We start from the raw sequence: 20,565 nt of genomic DNA, 5'->3' as shown, positions 1-20,565 counted from the left end.
GTTCCCTTGGTCCATCATTCAAGCAAAATGAGACTATTGGTATTGGCCCAAAGTTGTAGCCCAGCCCATCGCCTTGATGGGCCAGGTTGAGGTGGGCTAAGCAGGATATCTCTATTTTTATTTTAGTAGTACAAAACAGAAATCGGTGTCAATTTTAAAATGATATATCTCCAAAGAAGGAATAAAAAGAAAATAAAAGAGCAGGTATGAATGAAGAGGGTGGAAGGTTGGTGACGCAAAGGAAGCAACAGTAACATCATCGAAGAGCAGCAGCAAAATAGGATCAGATAAGATTGATCCTTCACATTTCCCGATACGGACAGCCCAAAATCACCCCTTTTTAAGTTTTAACTACAAGACCTTCTACGTTACTCCTCATTTTCTCGTGCCCAACTGAAGCTAACGAAGATGCAGCCCTCTACTTCAGAAGCCAACGAACGAATTGCCAGAATTGCAGCTCACCTTCGCCCTCCTACGCTTCAGGTTTTTTTCTTCTTCATCAATTGGAAAACTTAGTCGCTTTTGACATCGTGGGTCCTAATTCTGGTTTGTGGATTCATTGTGATTCTGCGGATCTAGTGATGTTGTTTTGTTTATTTCTTTGTTGGTTTTCTTTCGTGATGTTGAAAATCGGTGCAAAAGATGGAAGAAGATTCGGGTTTGAGGCTGGTGGATTGCCGGGCGAAAGGTGGGTCCTCGGGGTTTAAGGTTGCGATACTGGGGGCTGCAGGGGGCATAGGGCAGCCATTAGCCATGTTGATGAAGATGAATCCACTGGTTTCAGTTCTTCATTTATATGATGTCGTCAATACCCCTGGTGTTACCGCTGATATCAGTCACATGGACACTGGTGCTGTGGTTAGTTCACATTCACTCCTTTTCTTTCTTTCGATCTGAGAATTTGGCGTCTGCGTTTGCAAAACTGGGTTGAAACTGTTTCGGTTTGATATTAGTCGTACTGCTTGTAGCTGCGTCTGGAACTTTGTGCAATGATTGGCTATCTGTAGTTCAATTCGTTAGTTGAGAGTGCTAAGTAGTTTAGAGATGCAATTCCGATGACCAAAAATCAGACAAGGTCCAGCGTGATGTTTAGGGATTTGATTTTGATTTATTTTGGAAATGTTTGTAGCAACTTTTACATTTCATATTTGATTGATTAAGTTTATTCATATCATGATAATAGTTGGTATGATAGCGTTGTGATTAAAATCTACACAATGAGCTTTGGAACTGAATTAATGGTCTTTCATATCTAGGTACGTGGGTTTCTGAAGCAAACTGAATTGGAGAATGCTCTCCACGGTGTGGACCTTGTGATCATTCCTGCTGGTGTCCCTAGAAAACCAGGAATGACTAGGGATGATTTGTTCAACATCAATGCAGGAATTGTCAAGAACCTTTGTGAAGCAATTGCAAAGTCTTGCCCGAATGCTATCGTCAACTTGATCAGCAATCCTGTCAACTCCACGGTACCTATTGCGGCAGAGGTCTTCAAGAAAGCTGGAACTTATGATCCTAGGAAGCTTATGGGGGTTACAATGCTTGATGTTGTCAGAGCTAATACTTTTGTGGTATGCATTTCAAATCTTCCGTTGTCTTTCACATTCGCAGTATGTTTCCTGTTTGTTTACATGATTGTTAATTTGAAAAAGGATGAGAAGTAGGTATCTTCGTTTCACTTGATGCTACAATAGGCAATGTAGTCTTATATTTACACAAAGAGGAAAATGTAGTCTTACTGAAAGACATGAAGCCAATTCTGTATGCTGTCATTATGAATTATTGGCAAGCCCCAGCACAACCTTAGTGATTTGGTGCCCTGGCTCCTGAGGAAGACGTGAAATAGCACTGTGAATTATTATTACAATCATTAGTTCATTACTGCTTGGTCATCTATGTTCATGAACTATGCTATTGCAAATATCGAAAGGTATCTGCACAGTCTTGTTACTATACATTCCAGGTTGTGTTTTGGTGTTAGCAAGAGATGGTTATGTGGCTGCTTTTCTGGTCTTCTTATGGAAGAATAATTAATTTATCTATGTTCTCTTTTGTTTCTTATATTTAATGTCTCTTCTTTTCTGTTCTTTGTGTTCACTGTAGGCGGAAGTGTTGGGTCTTGATCCAAGGGATGTGGATGTTCCAGTGGTCGGGGGTCATGCAGGAATTACAATTCTACCTCTTCTATCTCAGGTTTAAGAAAGCATCTTTCCAAATTTTCTTCTCTTTTGCATGATCTCATCTAAATGCCTACTATCAAAATCCTATTGTGCACCTTTGTCATTTTATCAAACTTTTTGGTCCATGTTATAGGTTAAACCTCATTTGTCTTTCAATCCAAAAGAGATCGACTACTTAACTGATCGTATTCAAAATGGAGGAACTGAAGTTGTTGAGGTAAAAGATAGTACATTTGCTACTTTTGTTTGTGTAATTCTCTTGATTTGGCGGTGATGCCTGTAGTTCAATACTAATTCATTTACCGCTTTAATTTTGAAGCAATAACCATTTACTCAGGCATGACCTTGTCCGATTTATGTGCAATTCATAAGTAATTGACTTAGATTTTTGTTTTTCCATGGATTCAAGTGCTTTGATGGTTTATTCTTGGTCATCAGTTAGATCATGATTTCTTCATTGCTTGCCTGGAAAAATGATTTTTTTAATGGTTTTGGAAGGATGCAGAGAAGCTTGGGCTTTTAGTCTCATCAATGACCATGTCATTGGAATTACTGGTACATAGACGTGCATATTAGTTTGCATTCACCTTTTATCCATAGAGGATGTTACACTGAGTGATTATCTTTTACTGCTTCATAATTTGAGTATTGGGAGATTTGGGTTGCTTTACATTGATGTACACACATATTTAGATGATACAGCTTGTAATGATTTCGTTGGAAGACAATTTTAGACTCCAATGGCTTCCATGTTCCTTTGAAATAGATTGTTGGCCCACAAGCCTGGACATGAGTAGTTAGGCTTTTGAGATATGGTATAGGTTTATTTTGAGAAACCATGCCTACCCCATCAAGATGAATATTGCTTGATAAGGAAGAACTTGAAGAAATCTTGGTTCATGTGATTTGCATGTATGTCCTCTTTCCATTCTACTATTTGAGGGCAATAGTGAAGTCGCTGTTATTACAAAATCTTGCAGGCAAAAGCTGGAGCTGGTTCTGCAACATTGTCAATGGTCAGCAATTCATTTACTGCTCCTCAGTTTTTTTGATTTAGTTTTTGTCTATTTGACATAAAAACTTTAAAATGGTTTCACTCAAATTAAAATAATGTGCCTCCCACAAAACTTGTTAAAATATGCAGGCCTATGCTGCTGTTAAATTTGCGGATGCATGCCTCCGGGGTTTGAGAGGAGATTCCGACGTTGTCCAGTGTGCTTTTGTAGCTTCTGAAGTATGTCACAAGAGTTCTATTGTCAAAGAGAAGTCATGAATCTCTCATTTCTACATTTTATTATTTTGCAGTCTTACAACATAGTTGAGATAAAATTGCATGTTTTGCCTTTTTTACAGGTGACTGAACTTCCCTTTTTTGCGACCAAAGTACGGATAGGCCGTAGTGGAGTTGAGGAAATTTACCCTCTTGGGCCCTTGAATGAGTATGAGAGGTATGCAATTGTATCTTTTGAATTTTTTTTTTTTAAAAAAAAACTTTGTTCGCTTTTACTAATGTGAAAGAGAAACTCAAGTTTCCTGTTCTCGTTTGATTATCAAATGTCAATAGGGTTGGCTTGGAGAAAGCAAAGAAAGAATTAGCAGCAAGCATTCAGAAAGGATTTTCCTTCATCAACAAATAAGAGGTTTCCAGATCTCTAGAAGTTCTTTTCATACTTTATTCTCTCCAACACCATAGTTCTTTTAATTAAGTGCAGTCCATCTTGTACTGAAACTGGGTTTCCGTGTGCAACTGTCATCGCCATTTTCATTTGAAAAGGACCAATCAATAACATTAAGCACTTTGTAAACCAGGAACAGGTCTGTTTTCTATATTAGTTAGATACTTTAAAACAAGTTCTGTATAATGGTACCTTTTGTTCAAGTTCTATTATAATGATACGTTGAAAACAATTTCTATTAGTTTTCAGTTCAAATTCATTGTTGTGACGTATCTTGTATGTACTGATAAGCTAGAACTGGAACTGACTACTGCATCCAACTCAGAGCATTTGGTATGTGTGAATTTGATGAGTTGTTTGAAGGCCCAGTCATGCTCACTTGTCAGTCTAAAAATCCATCTTCTTTGGACTGTAAATCCCCCAATTTGTGGTTCTTGATGCCAAAAAAACAAAAACTAAAAAAGCACTTTCTTTTACCTTCATGATGGTAGATCCAAGATTGTGTGTCAACAAGATTGACAACTACTTTGTTTTTGCTTTTCCAAACATTTCATGATATGTTTTGCATTAAACAGTGCATGCTTCAATCATTCTTAAAAGCGGCATTGTTGACAGAATCTTTGATTTTTGAAGTTGGGTGTCTGTATTTTTCATGCCAGTACACTCAGACTTGACACAGGTGAAATGTAAAAGATGTATGAAAAATACAAAGTGAAATGTAAAAAAAGCTCCATCGCCCATTTTACTACCAACTTCTATTGCTTGCTTCTTTTTTTTCTTTTTTTTAATTTACCACAAATATATTACAACAAAAAGAACAAAGAAAAACAGCAAGACATCTGATGAGATTGCCTGAAAACAACATAGTACAAACCTAGAAGAGAATAGTCAAAAATCTAAAGCAAAAGTAAAAAAAAAATCAAAAAGCAAGAACAAGAAGATTCAGAGAACCTGTTTTAGAAGATGTAGATCTAATACGGGCCAGGGATTCAATAAATGGCAAAACTAGGATTTCAAATGTATTCAACCCCATTGAGTATTATCTATAGTGTGGATCCTGGATGGATTGTACATGTTAGTGAAGGACTATGAACACAAGCGGATTTCATGTTAGTGAAGGACTTGTTGGCACCGTTTCTTCATACGGTTATACGAGGCCCAACAAATGGACAAGGATAGAGATACTTTATAATCGAGTTTTTGTTCCGATATCATGTTATAAAGTAAATATTCGTGAGAGTATCGTATAAATCCAATCCAAACAATTCGAAGAGGTATTATCCGCTCTAAACTTAACACCCGTACGATTTTGATCTTAAAAAAGCCTTCTTGGGATTGAATATTTAGTTATAAATTACATCAGTGGCTTATTGAGATTACAAATCTTAACAATAAGAAACTAAAAAGCTTTTCGAGGAACATTTAAGATGTGTAAAGGCGATAATTATTACAGTTGACTCTCTCACCCCTTTCATATTTAAACTAAGTAATGACAAAAAATGTTAAAATAGTAATTAATTAATTTGAAGCACTCATGGCTCAAGAGGAGTAATCACATGAGCAAGTAACCCCAGGTCATTTGACCTAATAGAGGCTGTCAATTAGACTTCATTAACGGAGTGTTGTGGTACCAATTCATTTCTGATTGAATATACAATAATTAAACATTAAAAAAAATGATTTTCTTTGTTTTCGAGCTCATTCTTATCACGTTCGTATATGAAATTATCATGTGTTTGTATGATATGCTAGGTTTACGAGTTATTACACGGATCCATGAGTTTATCTATTATACATTTTTTTTAATCGAAAACGACATCATATAACTTGTCATTCAATATGGGTTTAAATTCGGATCATCAGGCCTGTACACACAGAAATTTAATACTAAATTAGTAAGTTGGATCAAAACTTAGTATGTTGTCACAAGATTATTGGTCCCATTATGAATCAAACGAAGAACTTTATGAGTCTATACGGTTTAGTCCAAATCATTTTACCTAATGTACACTCAAAGGTCGTAAATGTGGATTCTCGTGTCATAAAGATACTAAAAATGTTTCACCATAAGAGTTTTCTATCGCAAAGGATAAAATAATTCTAGTACCAGGGCTATGATTCATCTTCTTAGTTGGCGTGTCGGTGGGTTGGGGTTAGGTGGATTTTTAAAAAAAATCGATTTTGACCTTCTTTTAATTATTTGATTAATTAGTTTAATTTAATTGGCTAAACCAGAAGCCTATAAGGGAACCAATTATTTATAATTAATTGCATAAAAGGAAAGCAATATGTCATATTTTTAAAAAAATAATTAAAATTAACAATTAAGAGGAGTCAAATTATTACCATGCAATTGGATTCCCACAGAATTTGATGTTGAAGGCTGTAGCTGTACGTGTATTTGGTTGCGTTGGGATGGGAGAAAAGAAAGAAAATAAAAGAAAAGATGGGACACGCCACGCCACAAAATTGTTGTCCCATGCAACGTCAATTCGGCCTTCTGTGCACGTCAAATCAAATAGAAATCCATCAAACACATAACACCATCACCATACATAGTTACATGCATTATTATTATTTCCTTTATATGCAGTGTTATTTGTCTATATATATATAGACGCACACATAATAGATGATACCATGGAACCAACACTACCAAACAAAGAGAATTTGAGCTCCATTTATTGAGATCTCTAATATTTTTGTTTTGAGAGGTTATTTAATACTAAAATATAAGTTATATAAAATAAATTGTCTTATAAACTGATAGAAGAAGCTGCTTCAGAGATAACTTCTTCAGAGATAATGTTGATAGTGAAAGCATAACGACTACAACCAGAGAGAGATTGGGTAATCCCAACGAGAGGCATAAACCATGCATAGGTAAACTACTAGTAATGTAGAGAGTAATTGATTAGCTTGAACCGAAAGAGAAAAAGAGGATTGTTGTCCAAAGGGAAATAAAGAGCCGGTTTTTTGTCTTTAATTATATGAAGGAAAATGTAGAGATTTCCCAAAAAAGAAGGTTTAAATTGACGTAAAGGTGTTTGAAGAAAAAAGGAGAAGAAACTCTTTTCATTTTTTTCAAAAGGTGTTTAGCGTGTTTTTGGTGTTTGATTGTAGGTAATGGTAATTAGATTCATTAATGCAACTATGGGGGATATGCCCCCAGCTAATTAGAAACCAAAATTGAATCAAAATGGTCCTTGTGGAGGTATAGATACAAGAAGAAAGTGACATAATTAAAGGTTTTTAATGAAGAGAAAGGTCTAGTGCTCCTTTTAAAAGGGAAACTGTTACTCATTTCACTGATGTAATTCAGAAAAAGGTACCCAAAGAAGGTTTGAAGAGTCGAGGTGTTTTCACTTTCGATTCAGAGCACCCACATGCCAGTCTTGGAAATTGAAAGCCCCAGCTCTATCTATAATTAATGTAACTATATTTAATATCACACAAAGAGGCTCAGAAGGTGAAAGTCACCAAGTCAGGAACAAGTAGTACAGGTAACAAAACAAAGTTTATAAGGAAAATACCCTACACCAACCAATCCCAACCACTGTACAAGAGAACTTCAAAGCAGGTTGTAAACACATTCAAGTTAGCAAACTCCCCCCTTCCCCAAAAACAGTAGACAGAAAGATGAAGAAACTAATAAAATTCATGGAAACTTAATTAAGAGAACCACACATATGCACTACCCTTCCAAACTAAATGCACTTAATCAAATGCTGAGAAGATCAGGTGGTGGTGATTGAGGCTGCTGTGATTGTTGATTGTCGTCTTTAAGGGAGTCTAAACCAGTTGTTGTCTGTGGAGAGGATTCTGCTGTTGTTGAGTCTCCCGGTTTCGAAGGAGGGCTTGGGAGCTCTGTTAAAATTTGAACGACTTCTCGCATTGTGGGACGTTCCACAGCTTGTTCTTCTACACACAGCATTGCAACATAGAATACGTGCATCACTTCGTGGAGGGGCACGGATGAGAGCCTTGTGTCAAGGACTTTTAGAACTCCTTCCTTGTTTGAGTCTGTCATTTTCCGGACCCATTGAACTATGTCCACACCATCGCCAAATTCTCCAACTGGTTTCCTTCCTGTGACGAGCTCTAATAGAACTACACCGAAGCTGTACACATCACTCTTCTCATCAACCTTCAGTGTGTAAGCATATTCTGCAAGAAGAGAACATTGGACAAGATCAATCAAACCCAAACCGTAAACAGACACAAATAATTTGCTTCATACCTTGAACCACATTTACAAAATACAGAAAGAATTACACTCATCTTGCTACTCGAACTGCCCTGCCTTAGTCACTACAATGGATTCACTCTCATACGTTATGTGCGAAACTTCCACCCACTAAAAGCTTGAGAGACCATAATAGTTAGATTGAACTAGCGTCCTTGAAAGACTATTCCAAAAACATGCCCTTTTCAAACCAATCCTAGAGTCAAACTAATCAGAGTACAATGGAAACTTGGATTGGTGTTACCCTAAGATCAGATCCAAATAATAATCCTTTTCAAAAAGTAATGGAAACTCAAGTTCTTTCAATGAAGCACAACACAACTGCAAAATGTGTGAAAAGTTTCATAAATAATTTAAACCATACCAGGAGCTATATATCCATAAGAGCCAGCAATTGCAGACATGCACTCTGATGTTCCAGAATCTTGGAGGAATTTGGCAAGGCCAAAATCAGCAACATGAGCTTCAAAATTGGAGTCCAGAAGGATGTTGTTAGATTTGACATCTCGGTGCACAATTAACGGGGAGCAATCGTGGTGAAGATAGCAGAGTCCCTTCGCAGATTCTACCGCAATCTTATATCTCGTATCCCAGTGCAAATGGCCCCCTTTCTTGCCATGGAGAACTTCACCTAAGCTCCCATTAGGCATATACTCATACACCAAAAGATTAGTCTCATGATTTGAACAGAAGCCAAGTAGCCTAACAATGTGTCTGTGCCTAATCCTCCCCAAAGTTTGTATCTCAGCATTGAATCCATGATCATGGGAAGACCCCCGGCTCATTGCCGGTAGCCTTTTCACTGCAACTTGATCACCATTCGACATTGAACCCTTGTAAACAATCCCAGCACCTCCTTTTCCAATGATATTGTCCTCTTTTAAGCAATCCAAAACATCATCACAAGTCAAGTCCAAGCGCTGGAAAGCAGTCATTTTCCAAGCGCGAGAGTCGCTTGCTTTCTTCAACGATCGAGCCTTGATTATTGCTGCCACCGCAAACACAATCGAACACACAAGTAATCCAATAACAAGCAAGAGCTTCAAAGAAGCAGAGAGTCCCCCCTTAACATGTCCTTGGTGGATTCCATTAGCAAACCCATCTTTGCAGGCCCCCAAATAAGGTCCACAAAGTTCAGGGTTCCCAAGAAACGAAGTGTAGTTGAAATAACTAAACTGACCAGAGCCAGGAACGAAACCAGAGAGATTGTTATACGAAAAATCAACAGAAGTTAAGCTCTGCATAGTGGCAATAGATGGAGGAATGCCCCCGACCAGATAATTTCTTGACAGGTTTAGGTAATTCAGTATCCGCATACCTGTGATCTCGTTCGGAATCTCACCAGCCAGCTCATTACGGCTGAGATCAACGAAAGTTAACAGCTTGCATTGGCTAATCTCAGGAGCAACCGGGCCGGAGAACTTGTTGTCACTGAAATCCATCTTGGAAAGCTGCTGCAACCTCCCAATGTCCGGTGGGATTCGACCAGAGAACTTGTTCCCATCTAGAAGAAGCTTCTGAACTCCGGAGAAGTTCCCAATGGTCGGTGGCAACAACCCAGATAACTGGTTATTGGAGAGGCTAATCTGGCCGAGATTGGTTGCTACCTTATCATTAGTCACCGGGAACTCTCCGGTAAGAAGATTGTCTTGCAGTTCAACTTGCGTAAGCTGCGGCAACCCGAATAGACCGCTCGGGATCGAACCGTTGAGGAAGTTCTCTCCCATTCGTATCCGACTGAGAGAGTCGCATTTTCCCAGGGAATCCGGGATTGGACCAAACAGGAAATTCCCCAAAGTAATCAGGGTCTCCAATCGATTACCCGAACACATGTCAGGAGGCAAAGATCCGGTCAACTTATTTGAAGAGAGATCGAGAATTTGAAGCTTCGCATTCTTCCCCAATCTCTGAGGAATGCTTCCAGTGAAGTTGTTCTCCCACAACTGCAACACCTCTAACTCCGGCAAGTCTCCAATGAACTCCGGAATCGCACCGTAAAGCTTGTTTCGAAACAGATTCAATAGAGTCAAGTTTTTCAGGTCCGCAAAAGAAGCCGGTATTTCCCCCGTGAACATGTTGTTAGACAAATCCATGGATTTCAAGGTGTTTAAAGTTCCCAACTCAGGCGTTAAGGACCCAGAAAACGCATTCACTTGGAGAAACAGCGTGTCCAGGTTCTGCAACTTCCCAATCTCACGAGGTATCTCACCCGACAACCCGCAGTTAGCGCCGTCAAAGCGAACCAACGCCGTCATGTTACCGATCTCAGGTGGTAAACCTCCTTCGTAGCTGTTATAGTACCCAATGTACAGTTCCCGGAGCGTTGTCAAGTTCCCTAATTCAGGCGGGATCGTACCACCAAGTTCGTTACCAGAAACCGCTAAATACTCCAAGAACTCCCAGCGGCCGTACTCCAACGGAATTTTTCCCTCAAAGTAGTTGCCTCCGAGATGTAAATGCCGGAGACTCGTCATTTCGGTAACAACAACCGGCAATTCTCCGGTGATATTGTTGTTGTACAAGTCGAGAACCTGCAAGTTGTTGAGTTGGGCGAGGTGTGAAGGGAATGTGCCATTGAAGATATTGTTGGATAGGTTGAGGACACGGAGGCCGGCAATTGTAGAGATCTCAGGAGGAATGGGGCCTGAGAGCTGATTGACGGCGACTGTGAGGTTCTGGAGGAAGACGAGGTGGGCGATTTCAGGGGAGAGGGTGCCGGATATGTTGAGGCCAGAGAGGTCCAGAGATACCACGTGCCTCCGTGCGTCGCAGGAGACACCAGCCCATGTGCAGTGGCTCGTGGTCTCGTTCCATGAGCCCAACGATGAGTCTGGGTCGTCGGTGATGGATAGTTTAAAAGAGAGGAGGGCTCGGTACTCGGAGACAGTGCGTGCGGTGGCGACGTAGAGGCAAAGAAGCGGAAGAAGAAGAAGAAGAGGGAGAAGTACTAGGCGTGTCATTTTGTGAAGCAAGTCTCTCTCTCTCCGTCTCTGGTTTTTCGAGAGAGAAAGGGAGGGAAGGTAAGGAGTAAGTAAGAGGAGTGGAGTGACAAGTAACGAGGTCGAAGGGCATGAAATAGTGTGATTTTGCTCACTCTTTTTAGTTTTTCATTTTCCATACAAAATAAAACAAAACATTTCCGAATTCAAAAAAAAAGAAAATTAAGGATATGTTTGGTATCACTTTTGTTTCTTATTTTTTGTTTTAGTTTTTAAAAAATAGAAAATAAAAATAAAAAATATTGTTTGTTTGTATTTTCTATTTTGGTTTTTAAGAAAATTAAAAACAGATTTTCAAAATTTTTGAAATCAAGAAAAAAATGTTTTTAAAAGTTTTGGAAACAGAACTAGTTACACTTATTATAGATTTCTTTAAGATTTCAGATTGCAAATTGCATAGAGATGTGAAAACAATGATCAAATATACTTTGAGTTATTGTTTTATTTCTTATCTTTTTTTCTTTCTGCTGATGTTTTTAGTGGTGAATTACGTTACTATAGATACGATAAAGGCTGCAGTTATGAAAAATATAGTGGTGTAGATATATTCCATTATTATGAAAATAAAAGCATAAACACACTTTTTTTTCTTCAGTTTTATGCTTTCAGTTTTAAGTGTTCAACCAAACAAATTTCAATTTTATGTTTTTATTTATGTTTTATGTTTTTGTTTTCAAATTTTTTAGAAGTGATACCAAACACAACCTAAATTATCTGTGCAATTCCGCTATTAAACATGTCCATTTCATCTCATGACTTATCTTGAATAGATTATCTCTAGATCGCCCAACACTCGAAACAATACACTTATTACTTATTACTTGTTTGTCTTTGGTTGTATAGTTGAAAATATTTTGGAGTTATGTCCAAAGAAGTACGCTGGAAATTGCTGTTTTCAATCAATCTTGTTATGTTGTAAAAAAAAACATTGGAATGCAACCAATAAACTTTTTTATCTTAAAGATTAACTAATGCTTAATCAGAGGGGTAAAGTAATCTATTTGGTATCCAATGAAGTAAGCAAAAATGTATGTGATTTGTGGGGCAGGTAGCATTGCCATTGATGTGAATGTTGGATTTGCTTTTTTGAAAAGGGAAGTAAGTATATGGTTATACATATAAAAAGTAAAAAAAAAAAAAAAGGATAATGATTTATAGTAATAATAATTAAACAGTAATAATTTTGTTTTGTTGTGGGGGGTAAAAGATAATAACGGATAAAGTTGGTCAAATATTGCTGACTGATATAGTGACAGCCCCAATCAACTGTCTGTGAAATTACTCTATTAGCCTCATGATTATGTCCAAACCTCGGTCTTATATCGGGTCAGACCGAGTTTTGGTGGGATCCACGCAGATGGTCCTGAAATGGCCCGGAAACAGAAGCTGCTTTGCTTTTCTCTATGTAGTTCTGTACAGACGATGACCGAACTGTCCATCCACGCAAACACAAAACGACACCGTGAATGTGTGGGGGCAAGGTGTTGCTTCTTTCTCACCGCAAGACTATAAATGGCCTCAGATTTGGTGGGAATTAAGGACATGATTTTATTGGACCGTCTTACATGGTAAATCTCGGTGACATAAATTTTCTGTTCTATACTTACTAAATAATTACGCGGTTTTTAACTTATGGGTAGGGATGGCCAAATTATGTCCAATCTGAATAATCGAATTTGTCTAATCTGAATTAAATCAAATTTAAACATAAATAATATTTCTGAAATTCGAGTCCAAACATAAAATTTTTGTCTAATTTATAATCAAATCTGAGTCCAAAACAAAAGTATTGTTCAATTTACATATTTAGACCCTAATCCGAATTATATTATTGTTCGATTTACTTGTCCGTATTTAAATCAATATGGGTTTGATCAATTAAGTATGTCGGAAATCTAATTCGAATTAGGATTCAAACATCTAAATATTTTGTTAATACGTGTTCTTGTTCGACTAAAATCTATTTTTTGTTGTCTCTATTCATGGGATGGACGGCCAAAAAAAATCGAGTGGAGTTGGAGTAAGCGGGTAGAGACAAAATTTCAAACCCTTGGCTTAAAACTAAAATGGTAGTTTTAGTCATACTCTGATTTTTTTTAAAAACATCCCGTTAATTGATTTTTATAAGGAATGATCAATTTAGATTGCAATGTCTTTAAAAAAAATCGAGATGTGATTAAAATTATCCAAATTAAAAAGCTTTTTTGGGCTTAGATTAAAAAAAAAAAAACCTAAGCCCAAAGGCAATAGTTATCCCTGAAAACACGTTTGTCCAACTCACTAATTTATAAAAGCCTTGGATGGTGTGCCTTTTTGTCTTCTTTTCTCTGACTTACCTTTCATCTTTCTTGAAAAAAATAGACTTCTTTCCCTTCTTTATTGCTGGATTCACTAGTTAAAAACGGGATAGGGGGGGCTGGAATTGGGTTTAGCTGAAATTGTTAAATTTTTAAAATCTCAACCGTTCGTTCAATTTTATAACTCTACAAGTGACACGTTGCACCTTCTATCTCTCTCCTATTCTATGCAACCACTTTGTTCCCAGTTCCAACAGAGAGCCCATATCTTCTATGACCTCTGCAACCCCCTCCATTCTCATCCAACTACTCAAAAGAAATTCTCTAACAAGATCTAAAAAATGCAAATCGAACCCAAAATTTCTTTCTACTCGAAATTACTGTAACTGAACAACATCTGCAATCGGTAGATAAGAACGAAACTCAAGCAATCGCAAGAGACCCGAGCTCGAAAGCCGCTCGTCCTCTCTCGCTTCTCCAACAAGTGTGCAGGACCAGTTGTTGAAGCTTTTTTCTTCATTCATGGGTGATATAGGTTTAGGAGGAGAAAGATTGGGGAGCTTGGGGAGGAGGGTTGGAGGTGCAGAGACCCATCGACGTTTTTGAAGCTTCCTCCAAACAAACAATTTTGAGATTTCAATTACGAGAATCAAATATCCTTACCATGGATTTGAAAATCTTGGGTTCTAACTTTTTAGAATTCAATTTACAGTGAAGCTTTGGCTTTGGGATCTTTTTGATGGTGTTTGTGTTGCAGAGGAGAGAGAGAGGCGTTGCAAGATGAAAGAAGGAAGAAAACAATGAACAAAGAAGTAATTTTGTCTATGATGAGTTGTTCACCCCTGACCACACGATTGAACGAACGGTTGAGATTTTAAAAATTCTAACAATTTCAACAAAACCCAATTTCAGCCCCCCCCATCCCGTTAAAAACGGCCTTTTGGCAGCAACTATCATATGATTTTAGTGCATCTATTATTGATCCTAAGTAATGTATTTCGGTTCTTTATATAAACAAAGGACATGATAGTTGTAATCAATTAAGGAAGAAAAGACCCCATTACTTGGCTCAACCAAAGATCCTTTTTTGGAAGATAATGACATCATAACGGGTATATTTTAGTGGTAGAAGTGTGATTTGTTCTAGTAGTCCCCTTAATTATGAAGGAATAAGGGGTTCCAATTCCCTACTCCAACTTTTAGTTTAATTTATGTTAAATCATGAATTAAAATGTGTTATTGAGTATTTTGAAATTCATAAGATTATAATATAATTGATTTTGAAAAAAAAGCTAAATCAATAAATCTTAAATTCTAAATCCTAACCTATTAACATTAAAATGTAAATTCTAATCCTAAACACTAATTCCTAACTCTTAAAATCTAATATTGCATTTTTTAAAAAAAATTTATGATTTAACATGATTTTTGAAAAGGAATTGGAGCCTGCTATCCCCAATTGTGAAGGGGACCTTGGGTTAGATTAATCATATTCTGATCAAAAATTTTATTTCTTGAAAGGATTTAATCTTTCCTCTTTCATTAAAAAATTCGGAAAATAATATATACATAATTTGTAACTTGATATATATGTTGCTTATTAAAAAAAATATTGATATATATGTAAGACAATTTATTACAGTTGTCTATGTAATACCTACTTATAGTTACGGTGGCTTGTGCTTTGTCCAAATACCAACATAAGAAGACTTTTGTCTTAACTTAGATTGTGTAACTTTACTTAGATTGTGTAAATTTTCAAAATTAAACATAGATTGTGTGGTGAACTTGCCTCTTGTTTTTTGTTCTTAATTTTAAATTTATGTTAGACATCGACTGCTTTGGCACATTTGCTATATTAGAATTAGTTAACTTTATATTTTAAATTTCAATCACCTTCATCTAGAAGTACTAGATATAATTTGATTAAGATGTGACCTCCAAAATAAGATAAGTACGTGGATTAGGATGATTATTACAAGAACTATACTTAATCCCTCATTTAACTAAAGACAATTTTTTATATTGTCGGATTAACAAATGCATGAGTGTTTCCCTATCATTTGAAGGACACCTCTCAATTAACACCCATTTTAAACATTTGTTGAGGCATGGAGTTGAGGACACACCAACCCTCTTTTGATGAGTAAATAACAAACAGATTGGGTCCATTAATTACTATATCTTACATTACTTGTTCTAGAGGTCACTTGGCTTTTTGGTCCTTTTTTTATTTTTTATTTTTATAACCCAACAACCACCCAGCTCAACATATCTTTCAGACAGTTGAGTGAACGTAAACTTTGAGCTGCCAGAATAGCCCGGATCATGCTAACGATAAAGTAAGACAAGGTTGAGGTCCATGTAGGTAGAGGCCTGGAAGTGGGACGAACTTACGAAACTAGTATTTTCACAAGGAAATATCCTCACTGGTTGGTAAAAACTCCCAACCTCAGGTAACATAAACCCCAAATACGGATAGATAACCAATTAAATTATCGTAAAGTTATTTTTTCTTTTTTGGGTCTTGCTCCCCTTTGGAATTTTTTTTTTGGTACAGATTGAAGCTTTAGGTGGTGAGTTGGTGGTCATCAATGTCAATCAAAACCATCAACAATATTTAAAATTCAAGTATATGATGACTAACTAATTAGGAATTATTTAGCATGCATGACAAGCAGTGTACTTGGCGCCTCTGATGGTTAGTAACCCTTACTTCTTAATTCATTTTGTCATCATCAGTTCATCACTATTAAGTGACTTATGAATGATAACAACTATCTACCTGAAGTTCCAAGCAACGTAATCGTATTTGGTACTACGTATATGGTGATGTTTTTCTAGAGAAACAAATAGAAAAATATGATGAGATTTCATTTTTCTCATTCAAAAGAAGCTTCTCTCAAGCAAGCACAATCATTTGTATGATAAAAGAGAACTACCATAAAACCCAAGACTGGTTTTTAAGGTTAAGCCTTTTGGTCTTAATTTGTCTTAAAGACAAAGTATACCACATCAGTAAGATCAAGGTCTACTGATGGGTATATATTGTAAAGCCCACATTTAAACAATCATCATTTGCTGGGTTTGAGAGGTACAAATCCGTGAGAGTGATTCGATGTATCCACGGGAACTTCGGAATTCTAAAGCGGACAATATAGTCATTGTTTGGGGTGTAGATTTTTGACAATTCATAACATGGCTCACTATACCTGTATATAACAGGTGGTCCATAAAATGAAAGGAAGCTAGGGATTGTGTTAAATTGGGGACCAATCTATCTTATCATTCCAATGTTAGCACAAAAAGCTTTCCTTGCTGATGAACCTTTTCTCCCATTATCTCCTGTAGAGAAAGCTAGCTGCCAAAGAAAATTTAAAATGAAAAAATGAATTTGGATGGACTAGAAGATGCATTGAAAATGTTAAAATATGGCAGGCACTTTCTTTTGTAGTTTTCTTCATATGACTGGGAGATTCTTTCTGCTGTGTTTCTACTGAAGTGGACATTGCTTTGCTGGAAGAGCAATGGACAAAGAACAGGACAGGGTCTAGCTGGTTTGTTTTTTCACCTCTAAGTTTAGTCACTTTCAGTTTTGTCTGGCTTGACATGGTTATTGTCAAGTGGCTTCAGATACTTGTCATTGCACCTTATTTCTATATCAATAAGATGTAAACAAAAGAATTCAATCTGAACAAATAAAAATTGCAGTTTAATTACAACCAGCAAAGGAATTAAATCTGAACAAATCAAAACTCAAAATGCTAAAAAGAAAGAACGAAAAATAAACGAAGAAGCTGCTTTCAGCAATCGCGATAGTCGTGTATTTTGAAATTCAAGTATCAGGAGTTGAGATTAGCAGAAGCAGCTAGAAAGACAGCACCAGCTCCAGGTCCTCCATGAGAATGTTCAATTCTCACATTATCCGATAGATCATTCCCGAGCATTTCCCAAACACTGCTGTGGAGATAATTCCTAAACACTCTGTAGTGTTCATAGAGACCACCCTCAATGGTTACTACACTTTTTTTGTTCTCAATTCGTCCGAGCTTCTTTATAATCCCAACTATGCCTGCTCCAGCAAGACGTGCACTACGTTCTGCTACAATGTCACAAACTTCCGCAACCAGTTCTCTTGCCATTGGACTTGAATTGGTAATCTAGCATTCATGGAATATAAAATCCAAATTCAGAATTTTTAGCAATTGGCATCTTGCAAGGAATAAGGGATGTTTCATTTTATTTATGTAATTGTCCCTTAATTGCAATCAGACAATGATACTGTGCTCATAATTGCCTGTTTAATAAAATCCAAATGAAACTTGAGAAATTATAATTAACATTTCAAGTCTTTCAAAGAAGCAAAAGTATGAGGCTCATGACAAAATTGATGCTGAATGAAGAAATTAATTAATAAGCTTACCCCAAAGATTTCATTTAGCTTTTCATCGACTCCGTCATGATCCTCGGATGTGTCTTGATGCATAACAGCCATGTCAGGTGATCTATTTGTGAAAAGCAAGCTTAGAATTAGGAATCACAGAAGTTACTAGCTGATTTCTGCTTATTACCAATACTAATATCTGATTTTCTTCCTTCTCAGACTACTCGAATATTATTTCGATTCCAGTGTTCTTTCTCGATCAAGTTGGGAATAGATTATCGTTTTACTTCATCATAATCAACTTTGTTTCTGAACCAAGTTAATATTTCATTTCAGTAGTTAATCCAACTCCATCCATAGACAATTATGTTAGCAAATTTAATGTCGTCAACCACTGTGTTCCCCTTCAAAATTGTCATCAAGATGTATCTAACTTGTACCTTAGTAGGAATGGAGTAGCAAGTTTGGAAGGCACATTTTCTCCAAATATACCAGTTTCCTGGGCCATCTTCAGTAAGACTCTTCTCACAATTTCCCCCAAATACATCCCAGCAACCAGCTTTTCAAACACCTGAGAATTATTTAAGAGGAGATACATAAACTAATAGGGAATTTTCCCAGTAACGCTATACCAGCGTTTGAATTACATGAGTTGCCATACCCCACTACCAGGATTTGAGCTTTCAGCATCTAGAGAAGCATCAAACTCAGTTACTGGAAGGTGTGGGGACTTGAAGTTTCCCAATTCCATACTGATAACCTGCAACGAAATACGGGCATATTGTGTTTCCCCATTTACGGGCTCCAATAGTAGTTGGAGAGTATATATTGTAAAATTCTATTAGAAGTCTTCTTATTCAATAGGGATACAGCTTTTGTTCTGTTGATGTAGGCACACACCAATTCAGATAATATGTGTGTTCTCACTTACGTAATTGTTATCTCCATTTAATCTTCTGTTTTTGCTGCTAATGAAATCTAGTACACTTACCATCTCACCTGACTCGGGCAATGGACTACACCATTTGTGAACTGTTTCCGCTGCTTCTATATATGCAGCATCTGTACTCATTCCAAGAGTTATTGCAGCTACACTGTCTCTATTGTAGTATCTACCTCCTGCCAATTCTCCTACAGCATTATCAACCTGCTTAATAATACAGGTGAAAGAATTGAAAAACTTGCTTGTCTAACATGGAAAGCTTTATATCGAAATGACAATCAAGAATGCCAGGATGCATACCAGAGCAAAAACATGCATGTTAACACCATGTTTCTGTAAAGCACGATTGAGGTCATTTAGCAATGCTTTTCCGACCTGATTTCAGAAACATTCCTAGGTTGGTATTTGTTTGAGCAAGTATTAATGGATCTAAGGAAAATAAAAGGGGTAAAAAAAAAAAAATTTGCTCAAGTAAAGCCAACCGTATCATCAACTGAGAAACTTTTCCATTTAATTGCAGAGCCTGAGGTTGCTGCCGCTTGATCTACAGGGTATGACCAGGTGAATCCCAGTTTCTTCTCTTCTGCCCCTCCTGTGTCTCTATTTTCAGGATTTGCTGAAACAAATTTTTCTACCTCCACAGCTATGAAGTCAAATAACTCCTGAAAATCAATGCACACCTCGAAATACTTCAGGCTTCAATGGACAAGAGTTCTCTCAGTTCAAGAGGTCCTCTTTCAGTTGAAATTCAAGTAGGATCCCATTTATATTTTATTCATCAATGTCTACATTGTAAGAAATTGTGACAATCACTCAAGTTTATCCAAGCAAAAGTCTTTCCATATAATATTAATTACTTAATCACTAGAAATACTATATATAAATACTATACTCATTTCATGTACCCAAAGATATATAAATAGACATACTATAAAAGTGGGTATGAACTTTGTAAGATTCAAAAATCAAACCTGAGAAGTACCAGTAACCACATCAGAAGGGATGATAATTTCCTCTCTATATAAATCAGATATTGGTTTTTGTTTCCCTCCAAGTCTGGCACACAAAATCAGAAAATTGGTTCCTCTAAGATTCACTCCATAGTATACCCCTTCTTCATCTCTGCCACCACACACAGAAACACAAACAAATAAAAGCTAAAAAACTTCTTGACATTGCAAGGAGATTAAAAATTGTACTCAACCTTAATAAAGTGTGTAACGCAGTATATACCCAGAAGGCAATGAAGCCATGTAGGACACAAGCATGTTGAGGGTCGTGGAGAAGGTCTCTTGAGAGGCAAGAGAGGCTTCCATTTCTGAGACCAAATCATTCGCCACTTCCCAAAGCTTAGAAACCGGAGTGGCGCATTCCCTCGCTAGCTTCCGCAGAATGCCATGGGTTCCCTTCCACTGTCGCTCTTTCCTTCGTTGCCACCGCCTGAATAATGTAATCCCCACCACCGCCGTAGCAGCCGTGGCCGCCACCACCACCAGCGCTTCCTTTCTCATCTTTTCTCAACATCTGATCACAAACTACTCGATGACGAACTGAAAAAAACAGCAAATTCCGCAGTTGTTGCTCCAATCAACGAGGATCTTGGGAGGTTTTTATTTGATTCGTGATTTTAAACAAGATTGGGCTTGGGGTTCAAGCCCAGTAATATACTAGCCAAGGTTGGGCTAAGGCTTAAGCTCACTCCCATAGAATAGAACCGCCGCCGTTAACAATACAGTTTGGGCCAAAATAGACTAAAATAAAACTATCATCTGCTTAGTGCTTGCTCTCCCTTATATTCTCTGTCTCTCAGCTTCTCCTAGTATCAGATATCCACTGGATA

At 37.2% G+C, this 20,565-nt stretch overlaps 3 protein-coding genes across 4 annotated transcripts; 1 reads left to right on the top strand and 2 right to left on the bottom strand.

Moving 5' to 3' along the window:
* The first annotated feature begins 195 nt into the window (after positions 1-195).
* LOC120011834 (malate dehydrogenase, glyoxysomal-like) lies at positions 196-4,040 on the top strand. The gene is made up of 9 exons (XM_038862963.1): positions 196-483; positions 643-858; positions 1,257-1,571; positions 2,104-2,193; positions 2,314-2,397; positions 3,161-3,196; positions 3,325-3,414; positions 3,534-3,628; positions 3,745-4,040. Exons 1-9 carry the CDS (start codon positions 409-411, stop codon positions 3,815-3,817), a joined length of 1,074 nt encoding a protein of 357 aa, XP_038718891.1. The 5' UTR covers positions 196-408; the 3' UTR covers positions 3,818-4,040.
* Positions 4,041-7,272: 3,232 nt separating this feature from the next.
* On the bottom strand, positions 7,273-11,156 carry LOC120012735 (leucine-rich repeat receptor-like serine/threonine-protein kinase BAM1). Its single transcript, XM_038864190.1, has 2 exons — positions 8,467-11,156; positions 7,273-8,023 (listed from the first exon to the last, which is right to left on the bottom strand). Exons 1-2 carry the CDS (start codon positions 11,060-11,062, stop codon positions 7,578-7,580), a joined length of 3,042 nt encoding a protein of 1,013 aa, XP_038720118.1. The 5' UTR covers positions 11,063-11,156; the 3' UTR covers positions 7,273-7,577.
* A 5,911-nt stretch (positions 11,157-17,067) lies between these two features.
* On the bottom strand, positions 17,068-20,236 carry LOC120012324 (probable hexokinase-like 2 protein). Of its 2 annotated transcripts, XM_038863687.1 has the most exons (9): positions 19,959-20,236; positions 19,697-19,847; positions 19,208-19,387; positions 19,026-19,100; positions 18,774-18,929; positions 18,444-18,542; positions 18,223-18,353; positions 17,822-17,903; positions 17,069-17,558 (listed from the first exon to the last, which is right to left on the bottom strand). In XM_038863687.1, the coding sequence occupies exons 1-9, from the start codon at positions 20,234-20,236 to the stop codon at positions 17,241-17,243; spliced, it is 1,470 nt and encodes a 489-aa protein (XP_038719615.1). In that variant the 3' UTR covers positions 17,069-17,240. The 2 variants fall into 2 exon arrangements, with proteins under 2 accessions (XP_038719616.1, XP_038719615.1); XM_038863688.1 differs by lacking the exon at positions 18,444-18,542 and having other exon boundaries at positions 17,068-17,558.
* Positions 20,237-20,565: the final 329 nt, after the last annotated feature.

The sequence above is a fragment of the Tripterygium wilfordii genome, chromosome 13, assembly GCF_013401445.1.
Source record: "Tripterygium wilfordii isolate XIE 37 chromosome 13, ASM1340144v1, whole genome shotgun sequence".
Classification (NCBI taxonomy): Eukaryota; Viridiplantae; Streptophyta; class Magnoliopsida; order Celastrales; family Celastraceae; genus Tripterygium; species Tripterygium wilfordii.
This window is presented reverse-complemented; position numbering and strand designations above follow the sequence as displayed.

Bases quoted from the DNA above. Each gene is read 5' to 3' on its own strand.
- LOC120011834 (XM_038862963.1), top strand. From the start codon at position 409: ATGCAGCCCTCTACTTCAGAAGCCAACGAACGAATTGCCAGAATTGCA. The intron at 859-1,256 runs GTTAGTTCACAT...TTTCATATCTAG, and splicing joins ACATGGACACTGGTGCTGTG to GTACGTGGGTTTCTGAAGCA. The intron at 2,398-3,160 runs GTAAAAGATAGT...AAAATCTTGCAG, and splicing joins GAGGAACTGAAGTTGTTGAG to GCAAAAGCTGGAGCTGGTTC.
- LOC120012735 (XM_038864190.1), bottom strand. From the start codon at position 11,062: ATGACACGCCTAGTACTTCTCCCTCTTCTTCTTCTTCTTCCGCTTCTT. The intron at 8,024-8,466 runs GTATGGTTTAAA...CTCTTCTTGCAG, and splicing joins TTATGGATATATAGCTCCTG to AATATGCTTACACACTGAAG.
- LOC120012324 (XM_038863687.1), bottom strand. From the start codon at position 20,236: ATGAGAAAGGAAGCGCTGGTGGTGGTGGCGGCCACGGCTGCTACGGCG. The intron at 19,848-19,958 runs GTATATACTGCG...GTGTGGTGGCAG, and splicing joins ATGGCTTCATTGCCTTCTGG to AGATGAAGAAGGGGTATACT. The intron at 19,101-19,207 runs GTTGGCTTTACT...TTCTGAAATCAG, and splicing joins GTTTCTCAGTTGATGATACG to GTCGGAAAAGCATTGCTAAA.